Consider the following 21,975-nt stretch of genomic DNA (forward strand, 5'->3'; position numbering starts at 1 on the left):
CTCCTTCAGAAAGACTTGCTAATCACTTGACTTTCATTTCCTTCAAATAGAATTAATAACTTCTGTATTATATCAGGATCTCATATAATTTCTTGTATTTTTCACAATGTGTTGCAATCTTATATTTCTACACCACTTTTCACTATTATATTGTTGAACCCTTAAAAATAAGGGCTGAATATTACTTTTGATGTCTGCAGTGTTTGATTTTACTAGAGGGACACAGGAATTTTCATTTCTATCTACAAGTGGCAGTCACTAATAAGGTACTTTTAAATTCTAGATCTAGTGATAAGATACTTCTTAGCTATAATGGTAGACTATTTGGTGTAGGTTTTTGATTACAATAGGATATTGGCCATTCTTTTTATACACAAGCTTTACATATTGGTATTTTATTCTAGACTGGACCTTAATTTCTCACACTATGCACTACACACTGTTCCTTGGGGGAATTCAAAGACTTCTGTGGCATCAATTACTGTGTAATGATAACTCCTGAATCTTAACCCCGATCTTTGTCTTCTAGGGTAATTTCAAAATATCCAAAATGTAAACCATCTTACTTCTTCTGGTTGAGCAACAAGAAGCTTCAATTCAATATGCCAAAGGTGAACAAAATTTTTTTTTTTAACTCTTGCACCTTCTCTAGCATCACTCTTACTAACTTGGTTCATGCTCTCATAATTTCTTACCATCTGAATTACTGCAAACTTCTTTAAAAATTAATTAATTTTTTCTGAAATAAAAACTAATCCTTTCCCTTTGTAAATAAACATTCAAGCAATGTAGGAAATATGTGCTTTGGCAATCCCATCTTCCAAAGCTAACCACTGTTCATTCTGTCTGATAGGTATATTCTGCCATACTTCTACATGCATTTACTAACACATTTATTTTTTGATTTATGCAGTAGTCTGTCAGTTTCTTTGTCTCTAGAGTAGCCTCCTTGTAGTCTTTCTTGATACATGTTTTTCTAAAGTATGAGTGAGTGAATGGCTCTTCTAAAAGGCAAATCTCATCATCCTATTCCCCTATTCAATGTCTCCAAAAGGCTGTCCATTTCCTGTGGGCTAAAGTCTAAACTTTGAAGAAGACATACAAAATCCTGCATGATCTGGCTCCTTCCTAACTCTCTAGCTCTAGAATCAGGCCGCATTGTGCTGCATTCCAGCTTTGAAGCATTGGGCAAGTTTTTTCAACTGTCCAGTGAAGATTAAAAATAATATCACAAGGAGATAACAGCATATAAAGTGGCAAGCGTATTGGCTGCCTTAGAGTTAATAAATATTGGCTATTGTGGAAGAACAAAGTGTTTTTGTATGTATGTGTTCAGTATCTCTTGCTTTATGAGTAGGATAGGATCCTTTGAGATGTTGATTAGGTAATGGTTGAAGATAATTGGAACAACCTTCATCCCCCCCCCCCCTCCCCCCCCCCCCCCCCGCTAAAAAAAGAAAAGAAAGCAGGGTAGAAATAAATCGATTTGAATAGATTTGGAAGAAGATGGGAGGTGAAAACCTGAATGGCAGGGAAGGATAAAGAGACCCCAGTTCCCACAGTTATTTATTTGCCGAGGAATGGAGGTGGCAATAAAGTTTAAGAAAGAAGAGATTTGAGAGAAGCAGCTGTCAGTGTAAACGGGACTTCGAAAAGATAAAACGAGTTAAGGAAGACTTAAAGGATGTTTTTGCTAACTACCCCACTTCAAGTTCCCCACAACTTTAGTTATTTGGTCCAGACTTCAGATTTACGTTTCTTCAGAATTTGACGATGGGTCGAGTTTGGCCATGAACTAGTCCAAGGATATTCCATTTACACAATTATTATTTGCCATCCTTTAGCGTCCATTCCTTGCTTGAAACTCTGACACCTGTTTGTAACTCATTTATCTAACAAAAATCTGACTTCCCTTCACCCCGTTTGCCGAATAGCCTGTTTTCCAAGGTCAGGCCCTAAACTGTTGTCTTTTCTGACACCCCAACGCGGAAATTTTTCTCTTATTTATTTTATTTGTTTAGTTTAGTTTTTTGTTTTCAACCCAGCTCCCAATTGTTTATCGTCCCCCCCCTCCCCCCGCGTTGATCTCTTTGGAGCCAGGAGTGGCGTCTTAGAAATCTAGTAGCTCAGTGTACGATACAAAGTAGATGCTTAGTAAATGTTGATTGAGTATCTTGTGCAACATCTTACTGACATCACATCCTGTGTGCAGTGGCGTCAGTTTGCATTACTCTGCTGGAGACCCAGAGGTCTGAGGGTTTCAGTCATTGTTTACAAACTGCATCGAATATCTCAAACACAAGTTAAGGTTTTACACCGCCCATCAGAAGCGCCAATTGTCAGGTCCTAAACTAGGGGCGGAGCTCGGTTACTCTCCGGGACTAGACGGTGCGAGGGAGGGAGCGGCCAGCTCACTTATCGCGGTGTTTCCTCCCTCCTCCCGAGGGAGCTCTCGCGAGAGAAGTCAGGTTAAGATGGCCGTGCCCTGTTTTCCGGCGTGAGGTAGTGGCGGCGGCTGCGGCAGCGGGGACAGGGATCCTGGTGTCGTGGGCACCTGAGCTCTAGCTCCCCCCAGCGAGCGCGCGTCCCTTCGTGCCTAGGCGAGAGCCGGCTCTTCTCCCTCCAGGAGATGCGTTTGTCCCGGGCTCGGGGGCACCCTGAGAGTTCATGCTGCGCTGGAGGATCCTGGCCACCGCTCTAATCGCCTTGCGCCGCCGCAGCGCCAGCTCCGTCGCGGGCGGTGAGCCTCCCGGATCCCCTCTCTGCCCCTGGCGGCGATGACCGGGGAGAAGATCCGCTCACTGCGGAGAGACCACAAGCCCAGCAAAGAAGAGGGGGACCTGCTGGAACCCGGGGATGAGGAAGCGGCGGCTACCCTAGGCGGCACCTTTACGGGAGGCAGGCTTGGGACAGGCGGCGGCGGCAAGGGCGGCAAAGCCTGTCATAAGATCTTCAGTAACCATCACCGCCGGCTGCAGCTGAAGACAGCTCCGGCCTCCTCCAACCCCCCTGGCGTCCCGGCCCTGCCGCTGCACGGTTCCTCCGTGACTACCACCTCCCAGTCCCCGGCTCTTCTAGCGGGCACCAACCCCATTGCTGTCGTCGCAGATGGAGGCAGTTGTCCCGCACACTACCCGGTACACGAGTGCGTCTTCAAGGGGGATGTGAGGAGACTGTCCTCTCTCATCCGCACGCACAATATCGGGCAGAAAGATAATCACGGTGAGGAGTGCTCGTCCCTCTCCACCTCTCCTTTCCCGAACGTAGGGTGTGCCTTCCCAGGCCTCTGGAATCCTAGGCTCCTCTCCAACAGACCTTTCTTTCCTCTCCTTTGCTCGTCATCCGGGCCAAATGCCTGTAAATCATGACCGTTTCAGTAATAGCATGCCAGTGGTAAGGGGATTGATGCTTGTGGGTGCAAAGGAATGTTTCCTCCTTGCCCACTTCAAAGTTTCCTCTGAGAAGCTGTTTTGTCTATTTTTGAGACAGGCCTTCAATGTATTGATTTTTTACAAAGAAATTGAAAATTGCCCCATGTCCAACCTGGCCTTCCTATGTTTATGTAACTGTGTTTCTTTTCTTTCTCTCCCCTTCTCACCTGAGGATCTCGAATTTTGTACATATAAAATGGCCCACCTCCCTTTCATTATTCAGGTACAGATCCCAACTTGACTGCAACTGGTTGTGATTTCTACCTGCCCCCAGGTTGTCTGTTTCTTTTTCTCTGCTTTCAGGAAACTTAGTTTGATACAAAGTGTCTACACTTTGCATTTAAGATGGGATATAGAATGCTTTGGTTTCTAACAGCCAAAATGTAGAAAGTTGTTGGCATTTGATACCTAGAGTAAGTAAAGTGACTTAAGTAGCTAAAATTTTGGAGTAGAGTTTTGAGTGTTTTGCTTGTTTTACATAATTGCTAATAATGTTTCATCTTGATGACTGTGACTAAAAATAGTACTACAGGTTTTCATAGTAACTTCATCATAACCTATATGGCAAAATAGAGTATCATTTATTATTCAAGGACTGTATTTCTACTTTCTGTCGTAACTCATCAGCTGAACTTTTTGTTTTTTTAATTTGAAAAATGTGATGTAATTGAGTTGACTTCCAAGCAGCAATACATTTATTAATGAAAACACGTCAACACTGACATTTTCAACATTTAATAAGCCATTTTAAATTGAGTAGTTGACAAATACCATTTATAGCTTTGCTTTTAACTGAACATGACTATTGTATACATTCATTTAAGACACACTCAACTCTGTTTAAAATAATATATAACACATTAATGAAATGCTTGCCTGAGGAATAAGCTCCCTTAATTCCAGTGGACTCTAGGCTTCGTATGTGAAATTAGGGCAAAAATTTAGATTAAAAAAATAAGATTTCTATTGGTTGTATAATTCTCTAACAATTGCACTTGTATCTGAATTTCCAGTATTGTTTTTTTAAAATAGTTGCCTTTTTTAAAATGTTTATTTTTGAGAGAGAGACAGAGTGCGGGGCGGGAGGCAGAGGCAGAGAGAGAGGGAGACACAGAACCCGAAGTAGGCTCCAGGCTCTGAGCTGTCATTACAGAGCCGGATTTGGGGCTTGAACTCATGAACTGCAACATCATGACCTGAGCCGAAGTCGGATGCATCACCAACTGAGCCACCCAGGCGCCCCTGAATTTCCAATATTGTAATAATATCACTGTCATTGATCATAATTCAAATCCTCAAAAAAGTACCTGAAAGCTGCACCCAGTTTTTCATTCCTACATTTATTCAATCATTTTACTGTTATTGCAACAAGCATAATATTGTTTGTTGATGGTAATGAAGTAATTAGAATCCTAAATCCCTTATACTCTTGTCCTTAGTCTACTGAACTTCTCTTTTTACATTGCTTTGATGTACCAAATGTTTGCATTGAACTTAGATGCCCTTGTATTGTTGGTATTTCTGATGACTGTAACCAGTGGTTCACATATCTATAGAAAGTGTAATTTTTCCCCCTTCAATATATATTTTCATCTCTCACCATGAAGTCAATTAGGAAGAGTAGCTTATATTTAATGTGCTACTTCTTTAGTCCCTTTTCTTTCTGTAGCTGCATAATTTCCCCATTACATTACATGACTTTTATTCCTGATATTTTACTAACCTGGATATTTATTTAGATTTTAAGGATATTTTTTCCTTCATATTACAAAAGATAAACACTTTTAAAATCACCAAACAAATGCAAGCTGTATATTATATTTGGATTGTTGTAACATGATAAGTGCATAGCAGATTCATACACTCATGCAGGTGCATAGCAGAGCCATGCAGTCATACCACATCATACCACATAGTTAGTTTTATATTCACCAGAGAGATACCTTCTACAACATGATGATGATGATGATGATGATGATGATGATGATCCTCATCATAGATACAATTTACTGAGTGTGTCAGCACTATGCTAAATGTTACCTATGTTATCACATTTAATTTGCACAATAACCTTGCAAAGCAGATTCTTTTATCCTTATTTTAAAGGTGAAAAAAGTGAAGCCTAGAGATACAAGGAAACTTTGCTAAAGTTGCATACTTGGTATAAATTGCAAAGCTGGGAACTGAACTAATAGCTAGGACTCCAAAGTCCATGGTCAGCCTCGGTAAATATTTCTGTTAGTCAGGACCCACTATACTGTACAGAAGTAAATTCTAGTAATGTGTAATGTGGAAATTTACAACAAAGTTCTTTAATATGTATTTTCTCATTTAGTCCTTATAGTAGACTTATGGAGAGATTTTGCCATTGGACAAATTTCAGAGTTGCTATAGAGCCCAAACCGGTCACTCTTGTTTGTTCTGTTTCCTTTTTGTGTAATGGCACAAATAAATGGGCTACCTCATCCACATGATAGCCCTTTAGATCTTTGACAAGAGCTGTCATGTTCTTATCTTTAAGTTAAACATTCCTAACTTCTGCATCCATTCTTCATTTGGCAAGGATTATAAAGTGCTTAGATGGTCCCTGAAACATTAAATACTAGATATGTGTGTTAAATAAGTAAATGAAAATCTTAATCATTGTCTTTTGGTGAAACTCAGTTTGTTAATTCTTCCCTTTGAGGATGGTGCTAAGAACTAACCTTAATGTTAGAGCTATAGTAGCCTCATAAGCAAAGACAAAAAGGAGAGCATATTTGTTGCTTTAAGCAATGTATGTTTAGAGCTGAACAGTGTGCCAGTGTGTACTAAAAAGCACACATTAAGTAATGCAGTGCAAGAGTATGTTAATTTTTTAATATTGCTTTTTCTCAAGTGATTGGCTGTCTCTCCATGCTGTCCCTTCTTACAGTTTTTTTTTTTTTTTAACCTAAAATAGGACTTTACATTTATTAAATCATACTTTGTTCGTTTTGATCCTTTATTCTATCTAGCTGGAAAGCTTACTGTGCCCTAATCTGGTCATTTAGCTCACTGTTCATTAGCTCTTTCAGTTTCCAGTGATGTCTTATTCGATAAACTTTTTAAAATGTGTTTTTGTGTATTTTTGTGTATTTACAAATTACTGACTTGAATAGGAGCAAGGATTGAACTTTTTCTTTTGTGGTAAAATGTTCGTTGAGTATGAGTTGCTTTTTCTGAGTCATCAGTTATCTTGAGGAATACTGTCTTTGGATCCAAACGAATCTTTGGAAATATAAGTTAAATACAGTAATAGCTATAACATCGTGAGTATACTGTGTTCACATATGCCAAATGATTGTGACTCATTGTGTATTTAGTAAAGTTTTGGGAGGGTGGGAAAAAAGATACACTACATTAAATGTTCACAAATTTATTTTTATTAATTTTTTTTTAAGTTTATATATTTATTTTGAGAGAGAGAGAAAGTGCAAGTGGGAGACGGGCAGAGAGAGACGAATGTAAGAATCCCAAGCAGGCTCTGTGCTGTCAGTGCAGAGCCCAATGTGGTGCTTGATCTCACAAACCATGAGATCATGACCTGAGCCGAAATCAAGAGTTGGACACTTAACTGACTGAGCCATCCAGGCGCCCCTAATATACACAAATTTATTAAACTTTATATCCTTAGTATATCTTTAGTTATAAACTATTTTTTCTTTAGTATGGAATAAAGTTTAAGTCTAAGCCTCTCTTCACATTGTAAAAAATTTTCTGAATTACTTTTTGACATTGGTAGTTAAAGCATCATGGTGAAAGGCTATTTTTTAGTTGATGGTAATGATTTTTACTTCTTTAGCACTTTCAGAATTGAGAATGCTTATGAAGCATATAGAAGACTTTCTTGATTTTGACTGCACTTTTCATTTGTTAAACTTGTAATTTTGTTTTTTCCCTTGAGTTAAATATCCTCAGAGGTAAATTATTTTCCTTTGGACATTAATCAGAAGCTCTTAGGTACCAGAGTGATTGAAATCCTTGATATACGAATTGATTAAACCAGCTTTTCCTAGATGTGAAAAATTCCTGATATATTCTGAGAAATTTGGCAGTTTCTGCTGCCTGTAATTACATTGCCTGGCATGTGACAAGCCATCTATATACAGTTAATTTTCATTTAAAAAAAAAATTTTTTTAACGTTTATTTATTTTTGAGACAGAGACAGAACATGAACGGGGGAGGGTCAGAGAGAGGGAGAAACAGAATCTGAAACAGGCTCCAGGCTCCGAGCTGTCAGCAAGAGCCCGACGCGGGGCTCAAACTCATGGACCGCGAGATCGTGACCTGAGCCGAAGTCGGCTGCTCAACCGACTGAGCCACCCAGGCGCCCCTTAATTTTCATTTTTAATGAGTTGTAATGTAATCTTTGTGTAGCTATTACACACAGTGATTGGAGTTTTCAAATGTAAGTTAAATCTCAACTGAGAGTATTGCTGCCTATGCTGGAAACTCAAGGGAATGGTAATGAAATGTTTAACATGTGTAACCTCTCTGCCCAGTGGCTGGCAGATTTCTTCAGACAGGGTTTTATTTATTTATATTTTTACTTCTTTTTTTTTTATTTTATTTTTTATTTTTTAAAATTTACATCCAAATTAGCATATAGTGAAACAATGATTTCAGGAGTAGATTCCTTAATACCCCTTATCCATTTAGCCCATCCCCCCTCCCACAACCCCTCCAGTAACCCTCTGTTCTCCATATTGATGAGTCTCTTCTGTTTTGTCCCCCTCCCTGTTTTTATATTATTTTTCTTTCCCTTCCCTTATGTTCATCTGTTTTGTCTCTTAAAGTCCTCATGTGAATAAAGTCATATGATTTTTGTCTTTCTCTGACTAATTTCACTTAGCATAATACCCTCCAGTTCCATCCACGTAGTTGCAAATGGCAACATTTCATTCTTTTTGATTGCCGAGTAATACTCCATTGTATATATATACCACTTCTTTATCTATTCATCCATCGATGGACATTTGGGTTCTTTCCATACTTTGGAAAGTAGTTGATAGTTGAAAGATTGTTGATTAGTGCTGCTATAAACATGGAGGTGCATGTGTCCCTTTGAAACAGCCCACCTGTATCCCGTGGATAAATGCCTAGTAGTGCAATTGCTGGGTTGTAGGGTAGTTCTACTTTTAGCTTTTTGAGGAACCTCCATACTGTTTTCCAGAGTGGCTGCACCAGCTTGCATTCCCACCAACAATGCAAAAGAGATCCTCTTTCTCCGCATCCTCGCCAACATCTGTTGTTGCCTGAGTTGTTCATGTTAGCCATTCTGACAGGTGTGAGGTGGTATCTCACTGTGGTTTTGATTTGTATTTCCCTGATGATGAGTGACGTTGAGCATTTTTTCTTTTTTTTTTTTTAATTTTTTAATTTTTTTAATTTTTTAATTTATTTTTTAATATATGAAATTTACTGTCAAATTGGTTTCCATACAACACCCAGTGCTCTTCCCAAAAGGTGCCCTCCTCAATACCCATCACCCACCCTACCCTCCCTCCCACCCCCCATCAACCCTCAGTTTGTTCTCAGTTTTTAACAGTCTCTTATGCTTTGGCTCTCTCCCACTCTAACCTCTTTTTTTTTTTTTTCCTTCCCCTCCCCCATGGGTTTCTGTTATGTTTCTCAGGATCCACATAAGAGTGAAACCATATGGTATCTGTCTTTCTCTGTATGGCTTATTTCACTTAGCATCACAGTCTCCAGTTCCATCCACATTGCTACAAAAGGCCATATTTCATTTTTTCTCATTGCCACGTAGTACTCCATTGCGTATATAAACCACAATTTCTTTATCCATTCATCAGTTGATGGACATTTAGGCTCTTTCCATAATTTGGCTATTGTTGAGAGTGCTGCTATAAACATTGGGGTACAAGTGCCCCTATGCATCAGTACTCCCGTATCCCTTGGATAAATTCCTAGCAGTGCTATTGCTGGGTCATAGGGTAGGTCTATTTTTAATTTTCTGAGGAACCTCCACACTGCTTTCCAGAGCGGCTGCACCAATTTGCATTCCCACCAACAGTGCAAGAGGGTTCCTGTTTCTCCACATCCTCTCCAGCATCTATAGTCTCCTGATTTCTTCATTTTGGCCACTCTGACTGGCGTGAGGTGATATCTGAGTGTGGTTTTGATTTGTATTTCCCTGATAAGGAGCGACGTTGAACATCTTTTCAGGTGCCTGTTGGCCATCCGGATGTCTTCTTTAGAGAAGTGTCTATTCATGTTTTCTGCCCATTTCTTCACTGGGTTATTTGTTTTTCGGGTGTGGAGTTTGGTGAGCTCTTTATAGATTTTGGATACTAGCCCTTTGTCCGATATGTCATTTGCAAATATCTTTTCCCATTCCTTTGGTTGCCTTTTAGTTTTGTTGGTTGTTTCCTTTGCTGTGCAGAAGCTTTTTATCTTCATAAAGTCCCAGTAATTCACTTTTGCTTTTAATTCCCTTGCCTTTGGGGATGTGCCGAGTAAGAGATTGCTACGGCTGAGGTCAGAGAGGTCTTTTCCTGCTTTCTCCTCTAAGGTTTTGATGGTTTCCTGTCTCACATTCAGGTCCTTTATCCATTTTGAGTTTTTTTTTGTGAATGGTGTGAGAAAGTGGTCTAGTTTCAACCTTCTGCATGTTGCTGTCCAGTTCTCCCAGCACCATTTGTTAAAGAGACTGTCTTTTTTCCATTGGATGTTCTTTCCTGCTTTGTCAAAGATGAGTTGGCCATACGTTTGTGGGTCTAGTTCTGGGGTTTCTATTCTATTCCATTGGTCTATGTGTCTGTTTTTATGCCAATACCATGCTGTCTTGATGATGACAGCTTTGTAGTAGAGGCTAAAGTCTGGGATTGTGATGCCTCCTGCTTTGGTCTTCTTCTTCAAAATTACTTTGGCTATTCGGGGCCTTTTGTGGTTCCATATGAATTTTAGGATTGCTTGTTCTAGTTTCGAGAAGAATGCTGGTGCAATTTTGATTGGGATTGCATTGAATGTGTAGATAGCTTTGGGTAGTATTGACATTTTGACAATATTTATTCTTCCAATCCATGAGCAGGGAATGTCTTTCCATTTCTTTATATCTTCTTCAATTACCTGCATAAGCTTTCTATAGTTTTCAACATACAGATCTTTTACATCTTTGGTTAGATTTATTCCTAGGTATTTTATGCTTCTTGGTGCAATTGTGAATGGGATCAGTTTCTTTATTTGTCTTTCTGTTGCTTCATTGTTAGTGTATAAGAATGCAACTGATTTCTGTACATTGATTTTGTATCCTGCAACTTTGCTGAATTCATGTATCAGTTCTAGCAGACTTTTGGTGGAGTCTATCGGATTTTCCATGTATAATATCATGTCATCTGCAAAAAGCGAAAGCTTGACTTCATCTTTGCCAATTTTGATGCCTTTGATTTCCTTTTGTTGTCTGATTGCTGATGCTAGAACTTCCAGCACTATATTAAACAACAGCGGTGAGAGTGGACATCCCTGTTGTGTTCTTGATCTCAGGGAAAAAGCTCTCAGTTTTTCCCCGTTGAGGATGATGTTAGCTGTGGGCTTTTCATAAATAGCTTTTATGATCTTTAAGTATGTTCCTTCTATCCCGACTTTCTCAAGGGTTTTTATTAAGAAAGGGTGCTGGATTTTGTCAAAGGCCTTTTCTGCATCGATTGACAGGATCATATGGTTCTTCTCTTTTTTTTTGTTAATGTGATGTATCACGTTGATCGATTTGCGAATGTTGAACCAGCCCTGCATCCCAGGAATGAATCCCACTTGATCATGGTGAATAATTCTTTTTATATGCCGTTGAATTCGATTTGCTAGTATCTTATTGAGAATTTTTGCATCCATATTCATCAGGGATATTGGCCTGTAGTTCTCTTTTTTTACTGGGTCTCTGTCTGGTTTAGGAATCAAAGTAATACTGGCTTCATAGAATGAGTCTGGAAGTTTTCCTTCCCTTTCTATTTCTTGGAATAGCTTGAGAAGGATAGGTATTATCTCTGCTTTAAACGTCTGGTAGAACTCCCCTGGGAAGCCATCTGGTCCTGGACTCTTATTCGTTGGGAGATTTTTGATAACCGATTCAATTTCTTCGCTGGTTATGGGTCTGTTCAAGCTTTCTATTTCCTCCTGATTGAGTTTTGGAAGAGTGTGGGTGTTTAGGAATTTGTCCATTTCTTCCAGGTTGTCCAATTTGTTGGCATATAATTTTTCATAGTATTCCCTGATAATTGTTTGTATCTCTGAGGGATTGGTTGTAATAATCCCATTTTCATTCATGATTTTATCTATTTGGGTCATCTCCCTTTTCTTTTTGAGAAGCCTGGCTAGAGGTTTGTCAATTTTGTTTATTTTTTCAAAAAACCAACTCTTGGTTTCGTTGATCTGCTCTACAGTTTTTTTAGATTCTATATTGTTTATTTCTGCTCTGATCTTTATTATTTCTCTTCTTCTGCTGGGTTTAGGCTGCCTTTGCTGTTCTGCTTCTATTTCCTTTAGGTGTGCTGTTAGATTTTGTATTTGGGATTTTTCTTGTTTCTTGAGATAGGCCTGGATTGCAATGTATTTTCCTCTCAGGACTGCCTTCGCTGCGTCCCAAAGCGTTTGGATTGTTGTATTTTCATTTTTGTTTGTTTCCATATATTTTTTAATTTCTTCTCTAATTGCCTGGTTGACCCACTCATTTGTTAGTAGGATGTTCTTTAACCTCCATGCTTTTGGAGGTTTTCCAGACTTTTTCCTGTGGTTGATTTCAAGCTTCATAGCATTGTGGTCTGAAAGTATGCATGGTATAATTTCAATTCTTGTAAACTTATGAAGGGCTGTTTTGTGACCCAGTATATGATCTATCTTGGAGAATGTTCCATGTGCACTCGAGAAGAAAGTATATTCTGTTGCTTTGGGATGCAGAGTTCTAAATATATCTGTCAAGTCCATCTGATCCAATGTATCATTCAGGGCCCTTGTTTCTTTATTGACCGTGTGTCTAGATGATCTATCCATTTCTGTAAGTGGGGTGTTAAAGTCCCCTGCAATGACCACATTCTTATCAATAAGGTTGCTTATGTTTATGAGTAATTGTTTTATGTATCTGGGGGCTCCGGTATTCGGCGCATAGACATTTATAATTGTTAGCTCTTCCTGATGGATAGACCCTGTAATTATTATATAATGCCCTTCTTCATCTCTTGTTACAGCGTTTAATTTAAAGTCTAGTTTGTCTGATATAAGTATGGCTACTCCAGCTTTCTTTTGGCTTCCAGGAGCATGATAAATAGTTCTCCATCCCCTCACTCTCAATCTAAAGGTGTCCTCAGATCTAAAATGAGTCTCTTGTAGACACGTTGAGCATTTTTTCATGTGTCGGTTGGCCATCTGGATGTCTTCTTTGGAGAAGTGTCTATTCATCAGACAGGGATTTTAAAACATCAGAAAGATTAAAAACATATGTTTGGGAATTGAGGCAATAGGATAATTTGATGCCTGTATGGTGTGTTTGTTTTGGTTTATTCTATATAAATCTTTAAATTTCATTTTGATATTATTTTCTCTGCTTTGTTTTTGTCACTAAAATCTTTATGATGGGTGATACAAGAAAATATTGCATTTTATGTCTGTTTGAGAAGAGGTGACTATAAAGCTACACTTGGCTTTCAAAAAAATTTTAGAATTAAGTGTTAGATGAACAGTTTTAGCCAAGAAGGTTAAAATGCTGGCACATCTTTAAAAGAACAGCAATAACTTTGTATTTTTCTCCTGTGTTTTGTGGTGTTTTCTGGACTTTGTTTTTGAAAGGCAAACCTCAGTGTCTCTTAGAAAAAAAAAGTGAAGTACTTTTTGGAGGCCCAAGATAATCCATTAAAGCGTCATGTACCTTCACTTGGCATGAAGGTGGAGTGGCAGTGAAATCTGTCATTTCACTGATCTGTCAGGGTTGATTCAGTTGATCTTCATGTCTATGTGAATATGACCTTCCTCTTACCTCTCTTCCCCCATATGCATCTCCCAACAGCGTAGGACTGTCCTTGGGTTAAGTGGCTATGTTTGTTGATGGCATTGTTATAAGTATTAGAATGTGACTTGATACTTAGAATTGTTACGTGAACACATCTGCAGAGCTACCTCATAAGAGGGTAGAACGAGTCCTCTTCTCCCCTTTCCTGTACTGAACTATGATAGGAGCAGGAATCCCTGACCTTTCAGCTTTGGCAAAAAAAAAAGGAAGCAGAAATGAGCAGTTATTTCATGTTGTGTCCTTTGCATCCTCAATAAGGTAGGAGAATTCTGGAGGAGTCCTTGAAGAATTGAATTCTAGGCAGTCTGTCCCAAGTTAATGTCATTCTTAAGTCATAGAAATCTAATGTGGAGTATAATATAATTGTCAGGATGCTTTGGATTCTAGAAAATGAACATAGTTCTTCAAAAATTGAGTGAGGGCTGGGTAGTCAAACAACATGTTCCTGTTCATATACTATTTATTTCATTGGGGGACAGATGGAACCTTAGTTTTATTAGAGCAAGACTGATATTGCTGAGGGTAGGAAAAAGAAAAAAGGTCTTCTTTCTGTTTGAAGATTATGAATGGTGTTTGTTATCAGGATATATTAGGTTTAACTGTATGGCTTGGTTGAATTTCATCTGTTCTTGAGCCTGCTACTCTTGTTGAAACCTCAAAGATGATCTGCAAAACTAGGAGGCCATCTCTATATTTGGAATTAGATCTTAGTTTGAGGCCACACTTCTCTACAAAGAGGTTTTTATGAAATTCTATTTGCTTGACTACTGAAATAAGAAGATATAATAATATCTACCCCTTGGGTGGGGTATTGTAGTCTTGAATGGGAGACTGCATTTGAAACTGTTTTTAACTCTGAAGGCTCATTTAATAGTAATACCCATTGATACCAATATCTTACTCTCGGTTTTCATGTTAAGTGTCTTCCAGCAGAAGACATTCTTGTTCCTGAGGTGTAGATAGTACTTCAGTTGAGGTTTTTATCTGATACTTGAATTTATACTGTCAGTCTTCTAAAGGGTTAGGTTTATTTGACTCTCATAGAAGTCATCTTTGATCTACTGGTGTAGTGTGTTTTGATTCTTGGCTGTAAGTATTTATCAGGCATGTTAATGCATGTGCTCTCTTACTCAGTACTATACTGAATTCTGTAAAACCACCGATATGCTGTGTTGAATATCCTCTTTAGCACATATATCCTTTGATTGGCTTTCATAGAGAATCATGTGGAAACCTGCATTGTTCTGTGATTGAATGCTTTTTGGAAAGTTAAAACCAGATTTTAACACCATTCTTTTTTTTTTTTTTTTTTTTTAATTTTTAACGTTTATTCATTTATGAGAGACAGAGAGCACAAGCAGGGTAGGGGCAGAGAGAGAGGGAAACACAGAATTGAAGCAGGCTCCAGGCTCTGAGCTGTCAGCACAGAGCCCGACACGGGGCTTGAACTCAGAAGCTGTGAGATCATGACCTGAGCTGAAGTTGGATGCCCAACTGACTGAGCCACCCAGGCGCTCCGATTTTAGCACCATTCTAATGATTCTTTATAATTATTTATTTTTTCTTCTCTTTGTTCATTCTTTCCTTCATTTAACAGATACATACTGAGCTCCTACTATGTGACAGTATTTTAGGTGCAGGGGTTGCAGCAGTACCTAAAGAAAATTAGGGAGCAGATATCTGGCAGAACAGTTTCAGATCGAGAATAACAAACATAAAAGCCCCATGTTCAAAGGGGTAGAAGGAAGGCCAACTGTGACTGGTACAGGGGAGAGTGGTAGGAGATAGGAGACTTGAGAGGTAGTAGAGGGGGTTAAGCCTGTGGAGCTTTTGTAGACCAAAAGGATTTTGGCTTTTACTCTGAGTAAATAGGAAGTGAGGATTTTGAGCAGAGAAGTAACACAATCTGATTTTAAAAGGCTCCATCTACTGCTATATGAAGCAAAACTTGGATGGGCAAGGGTCAATTTAACATGCTATTGTAACTAGGGGTAGCTGTGGAAATAAGGAAAAAGTAGACCTGGTTTGGAGTCTAATATTATGTGTTTGTGAGTTTTAGTAGTATAGTACTGTTTATGAGAGAAAATACAGGAATTCCCCCTTTTTAATGCTTGCTCGGATGGGATTTGAAGGTGTCTAGAAGCTGGAGCTTCCTGTTTTCTCCCTAATTAGGGAGTGGGTGAAATCAAAACTATTTTTGTAATAATACCAAGTCATTGCTGCCTTTTTCACTGTGCTGACACTTTTGCTGATGTCACAAAAGCAGTGGTGGGTAAAGTTATCAGAACCTGAGTATGAATCAAAGACCAAACTTGCTGGTATTTACTGTGTAGTCACATAATGCGTATGCCACATATTCGAGTTAAAAAAAAAAAAAAGCCGGTTTCACTTAATGTCTTTGTTGAAGCTGTAGAAATGATTAATCAAGTCTTAATCTTGAGTACATATCTTTTTGATATTCTTTGTGACATAATACAGATTTTTCATGATGCTCTTCTGCATACTGAAGAGAAAATAAGGGAAAACATTTGTATAGTTCTTTGAGTTGTAAGCCAAACTAGCAGCTTTTGTCATAGAACACCATTTTTACTTGAAAGAACAGCTTCCAGACAAACTATGGTTTTTCCAATTTAGATACTTGGCAGACACTTTTCTGGAAAGTGAATGAAGTTAGCCTGTGACTTCACAGAAGACAATTGGTAGTATTTATTGCCAATGAAGAAATTCAGACTTTGGATCAAAAATTACAATTTGGGAAACTTGTCTTTGTCACTTTAAGTTTGACAGTTTTCCAGGATCCAAAGGCTTTTTTGGTTGGATTGATGGTATTTTGATTTTTTTTTCTTTGTATAATGAAATATGTTGATATTTGGAAGATCTGCGTAACTCAATCAACTGGTATTTTTCAGATGATCAGAGCATGATGTTTCAAAATCATGTAAAAGATCCATTTAAAGTACAAGAGAAACCAATGGGTTTCAGTATAACTCAATGCAAAAAGTTTATTGATACAGTTTTAGATTTCACATTGCAGCTAACCTTTAAGACATGACTACTTACTGGGGTGTCTGGGTGGCTCAGTTGGTAAAGCATCCGACTTTGGCTTAGGTCATGATCTCACAGTTTGTGAGTTTGAGGCCCGCATTGGGCTCTGTGCTGACAGCTCAGAGCCTGGAGCCTGTTTTGGATTCTGTGTCTCCCTATCTCTCTGTCCCTCCCCTGCTCTTGCTCTGTCTCTCTCTCTCAAAAATAAATAAATATTAAAAAAAAAAAAAAGAAAAAAAAAAAAAAAGAAATGACCACTGAGTTTTGGTATAGTAGCAAAGAGCACCTCCAATTATTTAAAAAGGCTATTAAAATACCCCTCCTTTTTTTCAACTGCGTAGCTTCTGAATGTAGGTTTTCTTCAGACCAAAGCAAAATGTACACATTATTGAATGCAGATATAATTATAAAAATCTAGTGTCTTCTATTAAGCCAGACATTAAAGAAATTGATTTTAATTTTTAATTAAAGAGTTTAAAATAGCACCATTCCTGTCATTTATTTTTTGTTTTGTTTTGGAAAATGCAATTATTTTTCTCATAAAAAATTTTATTAGTTTGTAATAGAGTGATTGTAATTTTAAAATTAATAAAATTCTACATTTAATTTTAATTTACTAATATGGTAAATATCGATAGTTTTGTCCATATAAATAATCCACATAAAAGATCTTTTTTTTAAAAAAAAGATCTTTAATAATTCTTTTTTTTAATAAGATTTCATTTTAAGTTATTTATTTTGAGAGAGAGTGAGCGAGCAAGGGAGGGGCAGAGAGAGGGAAAGAGAGAGAACCCCAAGCAAGATCCACACTGTCAGTGCAGAGCCCCATGCGGGGCTTGAACTCATGAACCATGACACCATCACCTGAACTGAAATCAAGAGTAGGATGCTTAACTGACTGAGCCACCCAGGTGCCCCAAGATCTTTAAGAGTATAAATGGGATCTTGAGACAAAAAGTTTGAAAACTGTTGGTTTAGTAAAAAATTAGCATACAGATTTCAGAGTCATGACTCATACAATTTCTAGATATATAATTTTAGGAAATTAACTACTGTTAGCTTTATTCTTCTTACCTGCAAAATAGGAATAATATTTGTCTCACAGGATATTGGGGTAAGATAAGGTTTATGAAGTATATATAGTACAGTACTGGGCACATACAATAGATGCCCTGTAAATCTAGCCTTTTGGTTGATAATTTGCATACTTTAGCACTGCTGTGGTCTTAATGTTACTGGAATATTTTTTATACATTTGACAGAACAGAATTCAGTTTATTTACCAAGTTAGAACCACAGCATCGGATTTCAGATTTAAAAACTACATTGTGGAAAATTGGCAGAAGGTTATTTTAAGTTTTTAGTATCTTTTATGTAACAAATTAGCTTAAGCAGCAGGTTGAGGTCTTAGAAAACTGAAAGGATAGTCGATGAAGCTTAACTAGGACATTTGAGCACTTAGTTTCATGGCATACTTGGCCAATAAAGCAAATCCAGTGTTGGCTAGAGAAGGAGTATGATAAAAAAATGATGATGATTTGCTTTTAAAATATTGAAGTCAAAGCATGATGTTTGGTATCTTTAATTAGAATATATTATTTCTGATTATGTACTTACCTATAAAATGAGAGGGATTGGATAGTTGAATGCAAAGTCATTTCTAGTTCATAAATCTTCTAAAAATGTGATTAATTTAAACTTGTTACAGTAATTTTAGTTTGTAAGCATCAGTAGGTACTGATGCTTTTGCCCTTTCACCTTTATTTTCCTTGAAAGCTTAAGAAAATAGAGTAATAATGTAGGTGCATAAAGGCCTGCTTTCTTTACCTAGGTGCTCTGTCTAGACTCTGGTAAGTTCTCCTTAATTTGTGTAGTTTTTTGAATAGTTATTACATTCACATGCTACAAAATTATAAAAAGATGTAAAAGATACATTGTAAAAATAGTTTGCCTCCCACTCATCTTTACCCACTCAGTTACCCTTCTTAACAGCAACTGGTGTTATCAGTGCCTTGTTTTCTTCTTGTCACCATTTAGAACATGGTCCTTTTTTTTTTCTCCTGGAAGATAGAGAAGTGAAGAAAGATAACTATTATTACCTTTTATACTATTAGGGCAAAAGTGGATATTCACAAATTTCTATGTTTGATTTTAAATGTCTCTTTTTTTACTGTCAAATTTGCATATACCTCCAATCTAGACTTCTTGGAGTTCCCATATTTTATAATTATCTCCACTTGGGAATCTCAGAGATACTTCAAAATTCATTTGTCAAAATGTTATTATTATTATTTTCCACCTTATCCCCTCCTACCTGGCCATCCAGTCCTTTATTAAATCACATCATTAATTATCTGGTTGCTCAAGCCTCAATTATTGGGATCATTCTTTATCTCACCTCCTCCTCCTATCCACGCATATCTAATTAACAGGTTATTTTGCATCATTCTACTTTCTGTCTCCATTGCCACCATTTTGAACACAATTTTTATTTTTTTTCACTTGGAATGCTACACTGGATTCATATCTGGTCCCATGTCCCCCTTCCTTCCTTTCTCTGTATGGTAACAAGAGTGATCTTGGAATGTCATTTGTATCATGTCATGTCCCTGTTCAAGATTCTTTAGTGCCTTCTCCACTAAAAAGTAAGTTCATATTTCTTACCATAGTTATAGAGCCTCACATGATCTGGCCCTTGCCTGCTTCTGTGATACAATCTTTTGTACAAATGTCTCTTTTTTTTTTTCTTTTCTGGCAATACTTGTTTTCTTTTAGTTCCTTGAATATGCCAGGTTATTCCTGGTCTCTGACTGTAATGCTTTTCTTCTTATTCTTTGATTTCTTAGTTTCTACTCCTCTTTAAGATCTCATTTTAAACATTATCTCATTAGAGAGGTTTTCCTGCCTGAAGAATCAGAAAGTTATGTATCCCTTTATTAATTTTTGTCTTAGCTCTTTGTTATTTTTCTGAACACCTATCATAATCTGTTTTGTCTCATTTTCTGTTTTTCTGCTCTCTTTTGTTAACATAAGCTCCTTGAGTGCAAGAATTATTTCTAATCCTAATGGTTGACTCTTTAATATCTAGCACTATGCCTAGAACATAGTAATGCTCAGTAAATCTTAAGTGAAGATGAATGGATTTTGTCTCTGGGTAAAATGTTGGGAAAAATAACAGAACCTTTGAACTTCTAATTTACATTAAAATATAATAATGACTCTAGAATCAAGTAAACTAGATTATGAGAAAAAATTTTAATAATAGTAATATGTGATTATATATAGAAATTATATTGACTGACAGGTGTTCTATCGTGGAAGCAATGCAATATGACATGAAACCCTTGCTGATCAGAGCAGGGGTCTGCATACATAATTAAAGGGCAAGATAGTTATACAGTTGTTGAATCACTCTGTTATATACCTGAAACATTGTGTGTGAACTATACTTCCATTAAAATTTTTTTTTAAAAGTGCAAGATAGTAAATATAGGCTTGCAGGCCTTACCATCTGTTGTGTGAAAGTAGCCATCAACAATGAGAAAGAATGAAATCTTGCCATTTGCAACAACATGGATGGAACTGGAGAGTATTATGCTACATGAAATAAGTTAGTCAGAGAAAGATAGATATCATATGTTTTCACTCATATGTGGAATTTGAAAAACTTAGCAGAAGACCATGGGGTAAGGGAAGGGGAAAAAATAGTTTCAAACAGAGAGGGAGGCAAATCAGAAGAGATTCTTAAATACAGAGAACAAACTGAGGGTTGATGGAGGGGGGTGAGGGAGAGGAGAAAATGGGTGATGGACATTGAGGAGGGAACTTGTTGGGATGAGCACTGGGTGTTGTACGTAAACGATGAACCACGGGAATCTACTCCTGAAGCCAAGAGCACACTGTATATGGTGTATGTATACATTGACAATAACTTGATAATAAATTATATTAATTTTTTTTAATTTAAAGAAGAGAGAGTAGCTATCAACAATTCATAAACAATCAGCAGGTGGTTATATTCTAATAAAACTTTATGTCATATCCCTGAATTAGAGGATAAGAATGTATCTATATGGGAAACAGATGGCAAGTTTGTGCCCTACAATAAGCCTACCCCTTCTTTTTGCCTTCATTTATTGCTATCCTTAGGATTATAGCAGGAGAAAAATAATAAAGCTATTTCTAGTATCTTAGAAATATTCACATCAAAGAAGCAAGTGGGCAAGTAAGCTTATTTTAGTCAGGCGACATACCTGGGTGATGATTCTTTAGGTAAAATAAGATGTCCAGTACAAAGGCTTTTGTAAGGAAGACTTTTGCTTTTAAAATCGTTAGGGACATGAATAAATATTTGCTGCAATTCTAGCAACCTTACTTATCCCCCATTTATCTTCTATTTATTTTTAAGCAGCATATTGTAATATTATTCACATACCATACATTTGAACCATTTAAATTGTACAGTTAAATGGTTTTTGTTGCATTCAAAGTTCTGTAGCCATCACCACAATTTGAGAACATTTTCATTCCCTAAGAAGAAGTCCTGTACACTTGACCTTTTACTTCCTCCTCCCCCCCCCCCATTTGCCTCAGCCCTAGATAGCCACTAATCTGCATTCTCTATAGATTTGATTATTCTAGACATTTCATATAAATGGAATCACAATATATGGTCTTTATGACTGGCTTCTTTCACTTAGCACATTGTTTTCAAGGTTCATCCATATTACAGCATGTATCAGAACTTTATTCCTTTCTGTTGCCAAATAATATTCCATTGCATAGATGTACCTTATTTTATTTATAGTTAATGGGCATTTGAGTTGTTTCTACTTTTTGACTATTATGAATAACACCGCTATCAACATTTGTATGGAAGTTTTTGTGTGAACATGTTTTCATTTTCTTGGATATATACCTTTGGCTGGGCCATGTGGTAACTGTGTTTTTCAAAGTATTTTACTTTGTATGAGGATTTATTTCAATTTCTCCTCCTTGCCAATACTTGTGTTATGTCTTTTTGATTATAACCATCCTAGTGAATGTAAAGTTGTATCTCATTTTAATGGCTAATGATTTTGAGCATCTTTTCGTGTGCTTATTGGCCATTTGTGTATCTTCTTTAGAGAAACAGCTATTCAGATCCTTTCCTGTTTTTAAATTGGGTTTTTTTAATTATTTAGTTGTAAGAGTTCTTTATATATCTGGATACTATCAAACTTATAATTTGCAAAATATTTTCCTCCCTAGGTTCTCTTTTCACTTTCTTGATGCCATTCTTTGGAGCAAAAATCATTTTAATTTTGATGAAAGCCAATTTATTTTTGCTTTTGTGCTGTGCTTTTGATGTATCTGAGAAGTCATTACCTAATTCAAGGTCACAAAGATTTACTCCTTTGTTTTGTTTTGTTTTCCAAGGGTTTTAATAGTTTTAGCTCTTATAGTTAGGTCCATGATCTATT

The 21,975-nt window shown here is 37.2% G+C and overlaps 1 protein-coding gene across 1 annotated transcript in view; it reads left to right on the forward strand.

Annotated features, from left to right (window-relative positions):
• The first annotated feature begins 2,444 nt into the window (after positions 1-2,444).
• Positions 2,445-21,975, forward strand: part of ANKRD13C (ankyrin repeat domain 13C) — a 95,367-nt gene continuing 75,836 nt past the window's right edge. The window contains exon 1 of the mRNA XM_060625491.3: positions 2,445-3,222. Coding sequence (XP_060481474.1) covers positions 2,778-3,222 — 445 coding nt within the window. The 5' untranslated portion in view covers positions 2,445-2,777. The remainder of the gene's footprint in view (positions 3,223-21,975) is intronic.

This window comes from Panthera onca, chromosome C1, assembly GCF_046562875.1.
Source record: "Panthera onca isolate mPanOnc1 chromosome C1, mPanOnc1 haplotype 2, whole genome shotgun sequence".
Lineage (NCBI taxonomy): Eukaryota > Metazoa > Chordata > Mammalia > Carnivora > Felidae > Panthera > Panthera onca.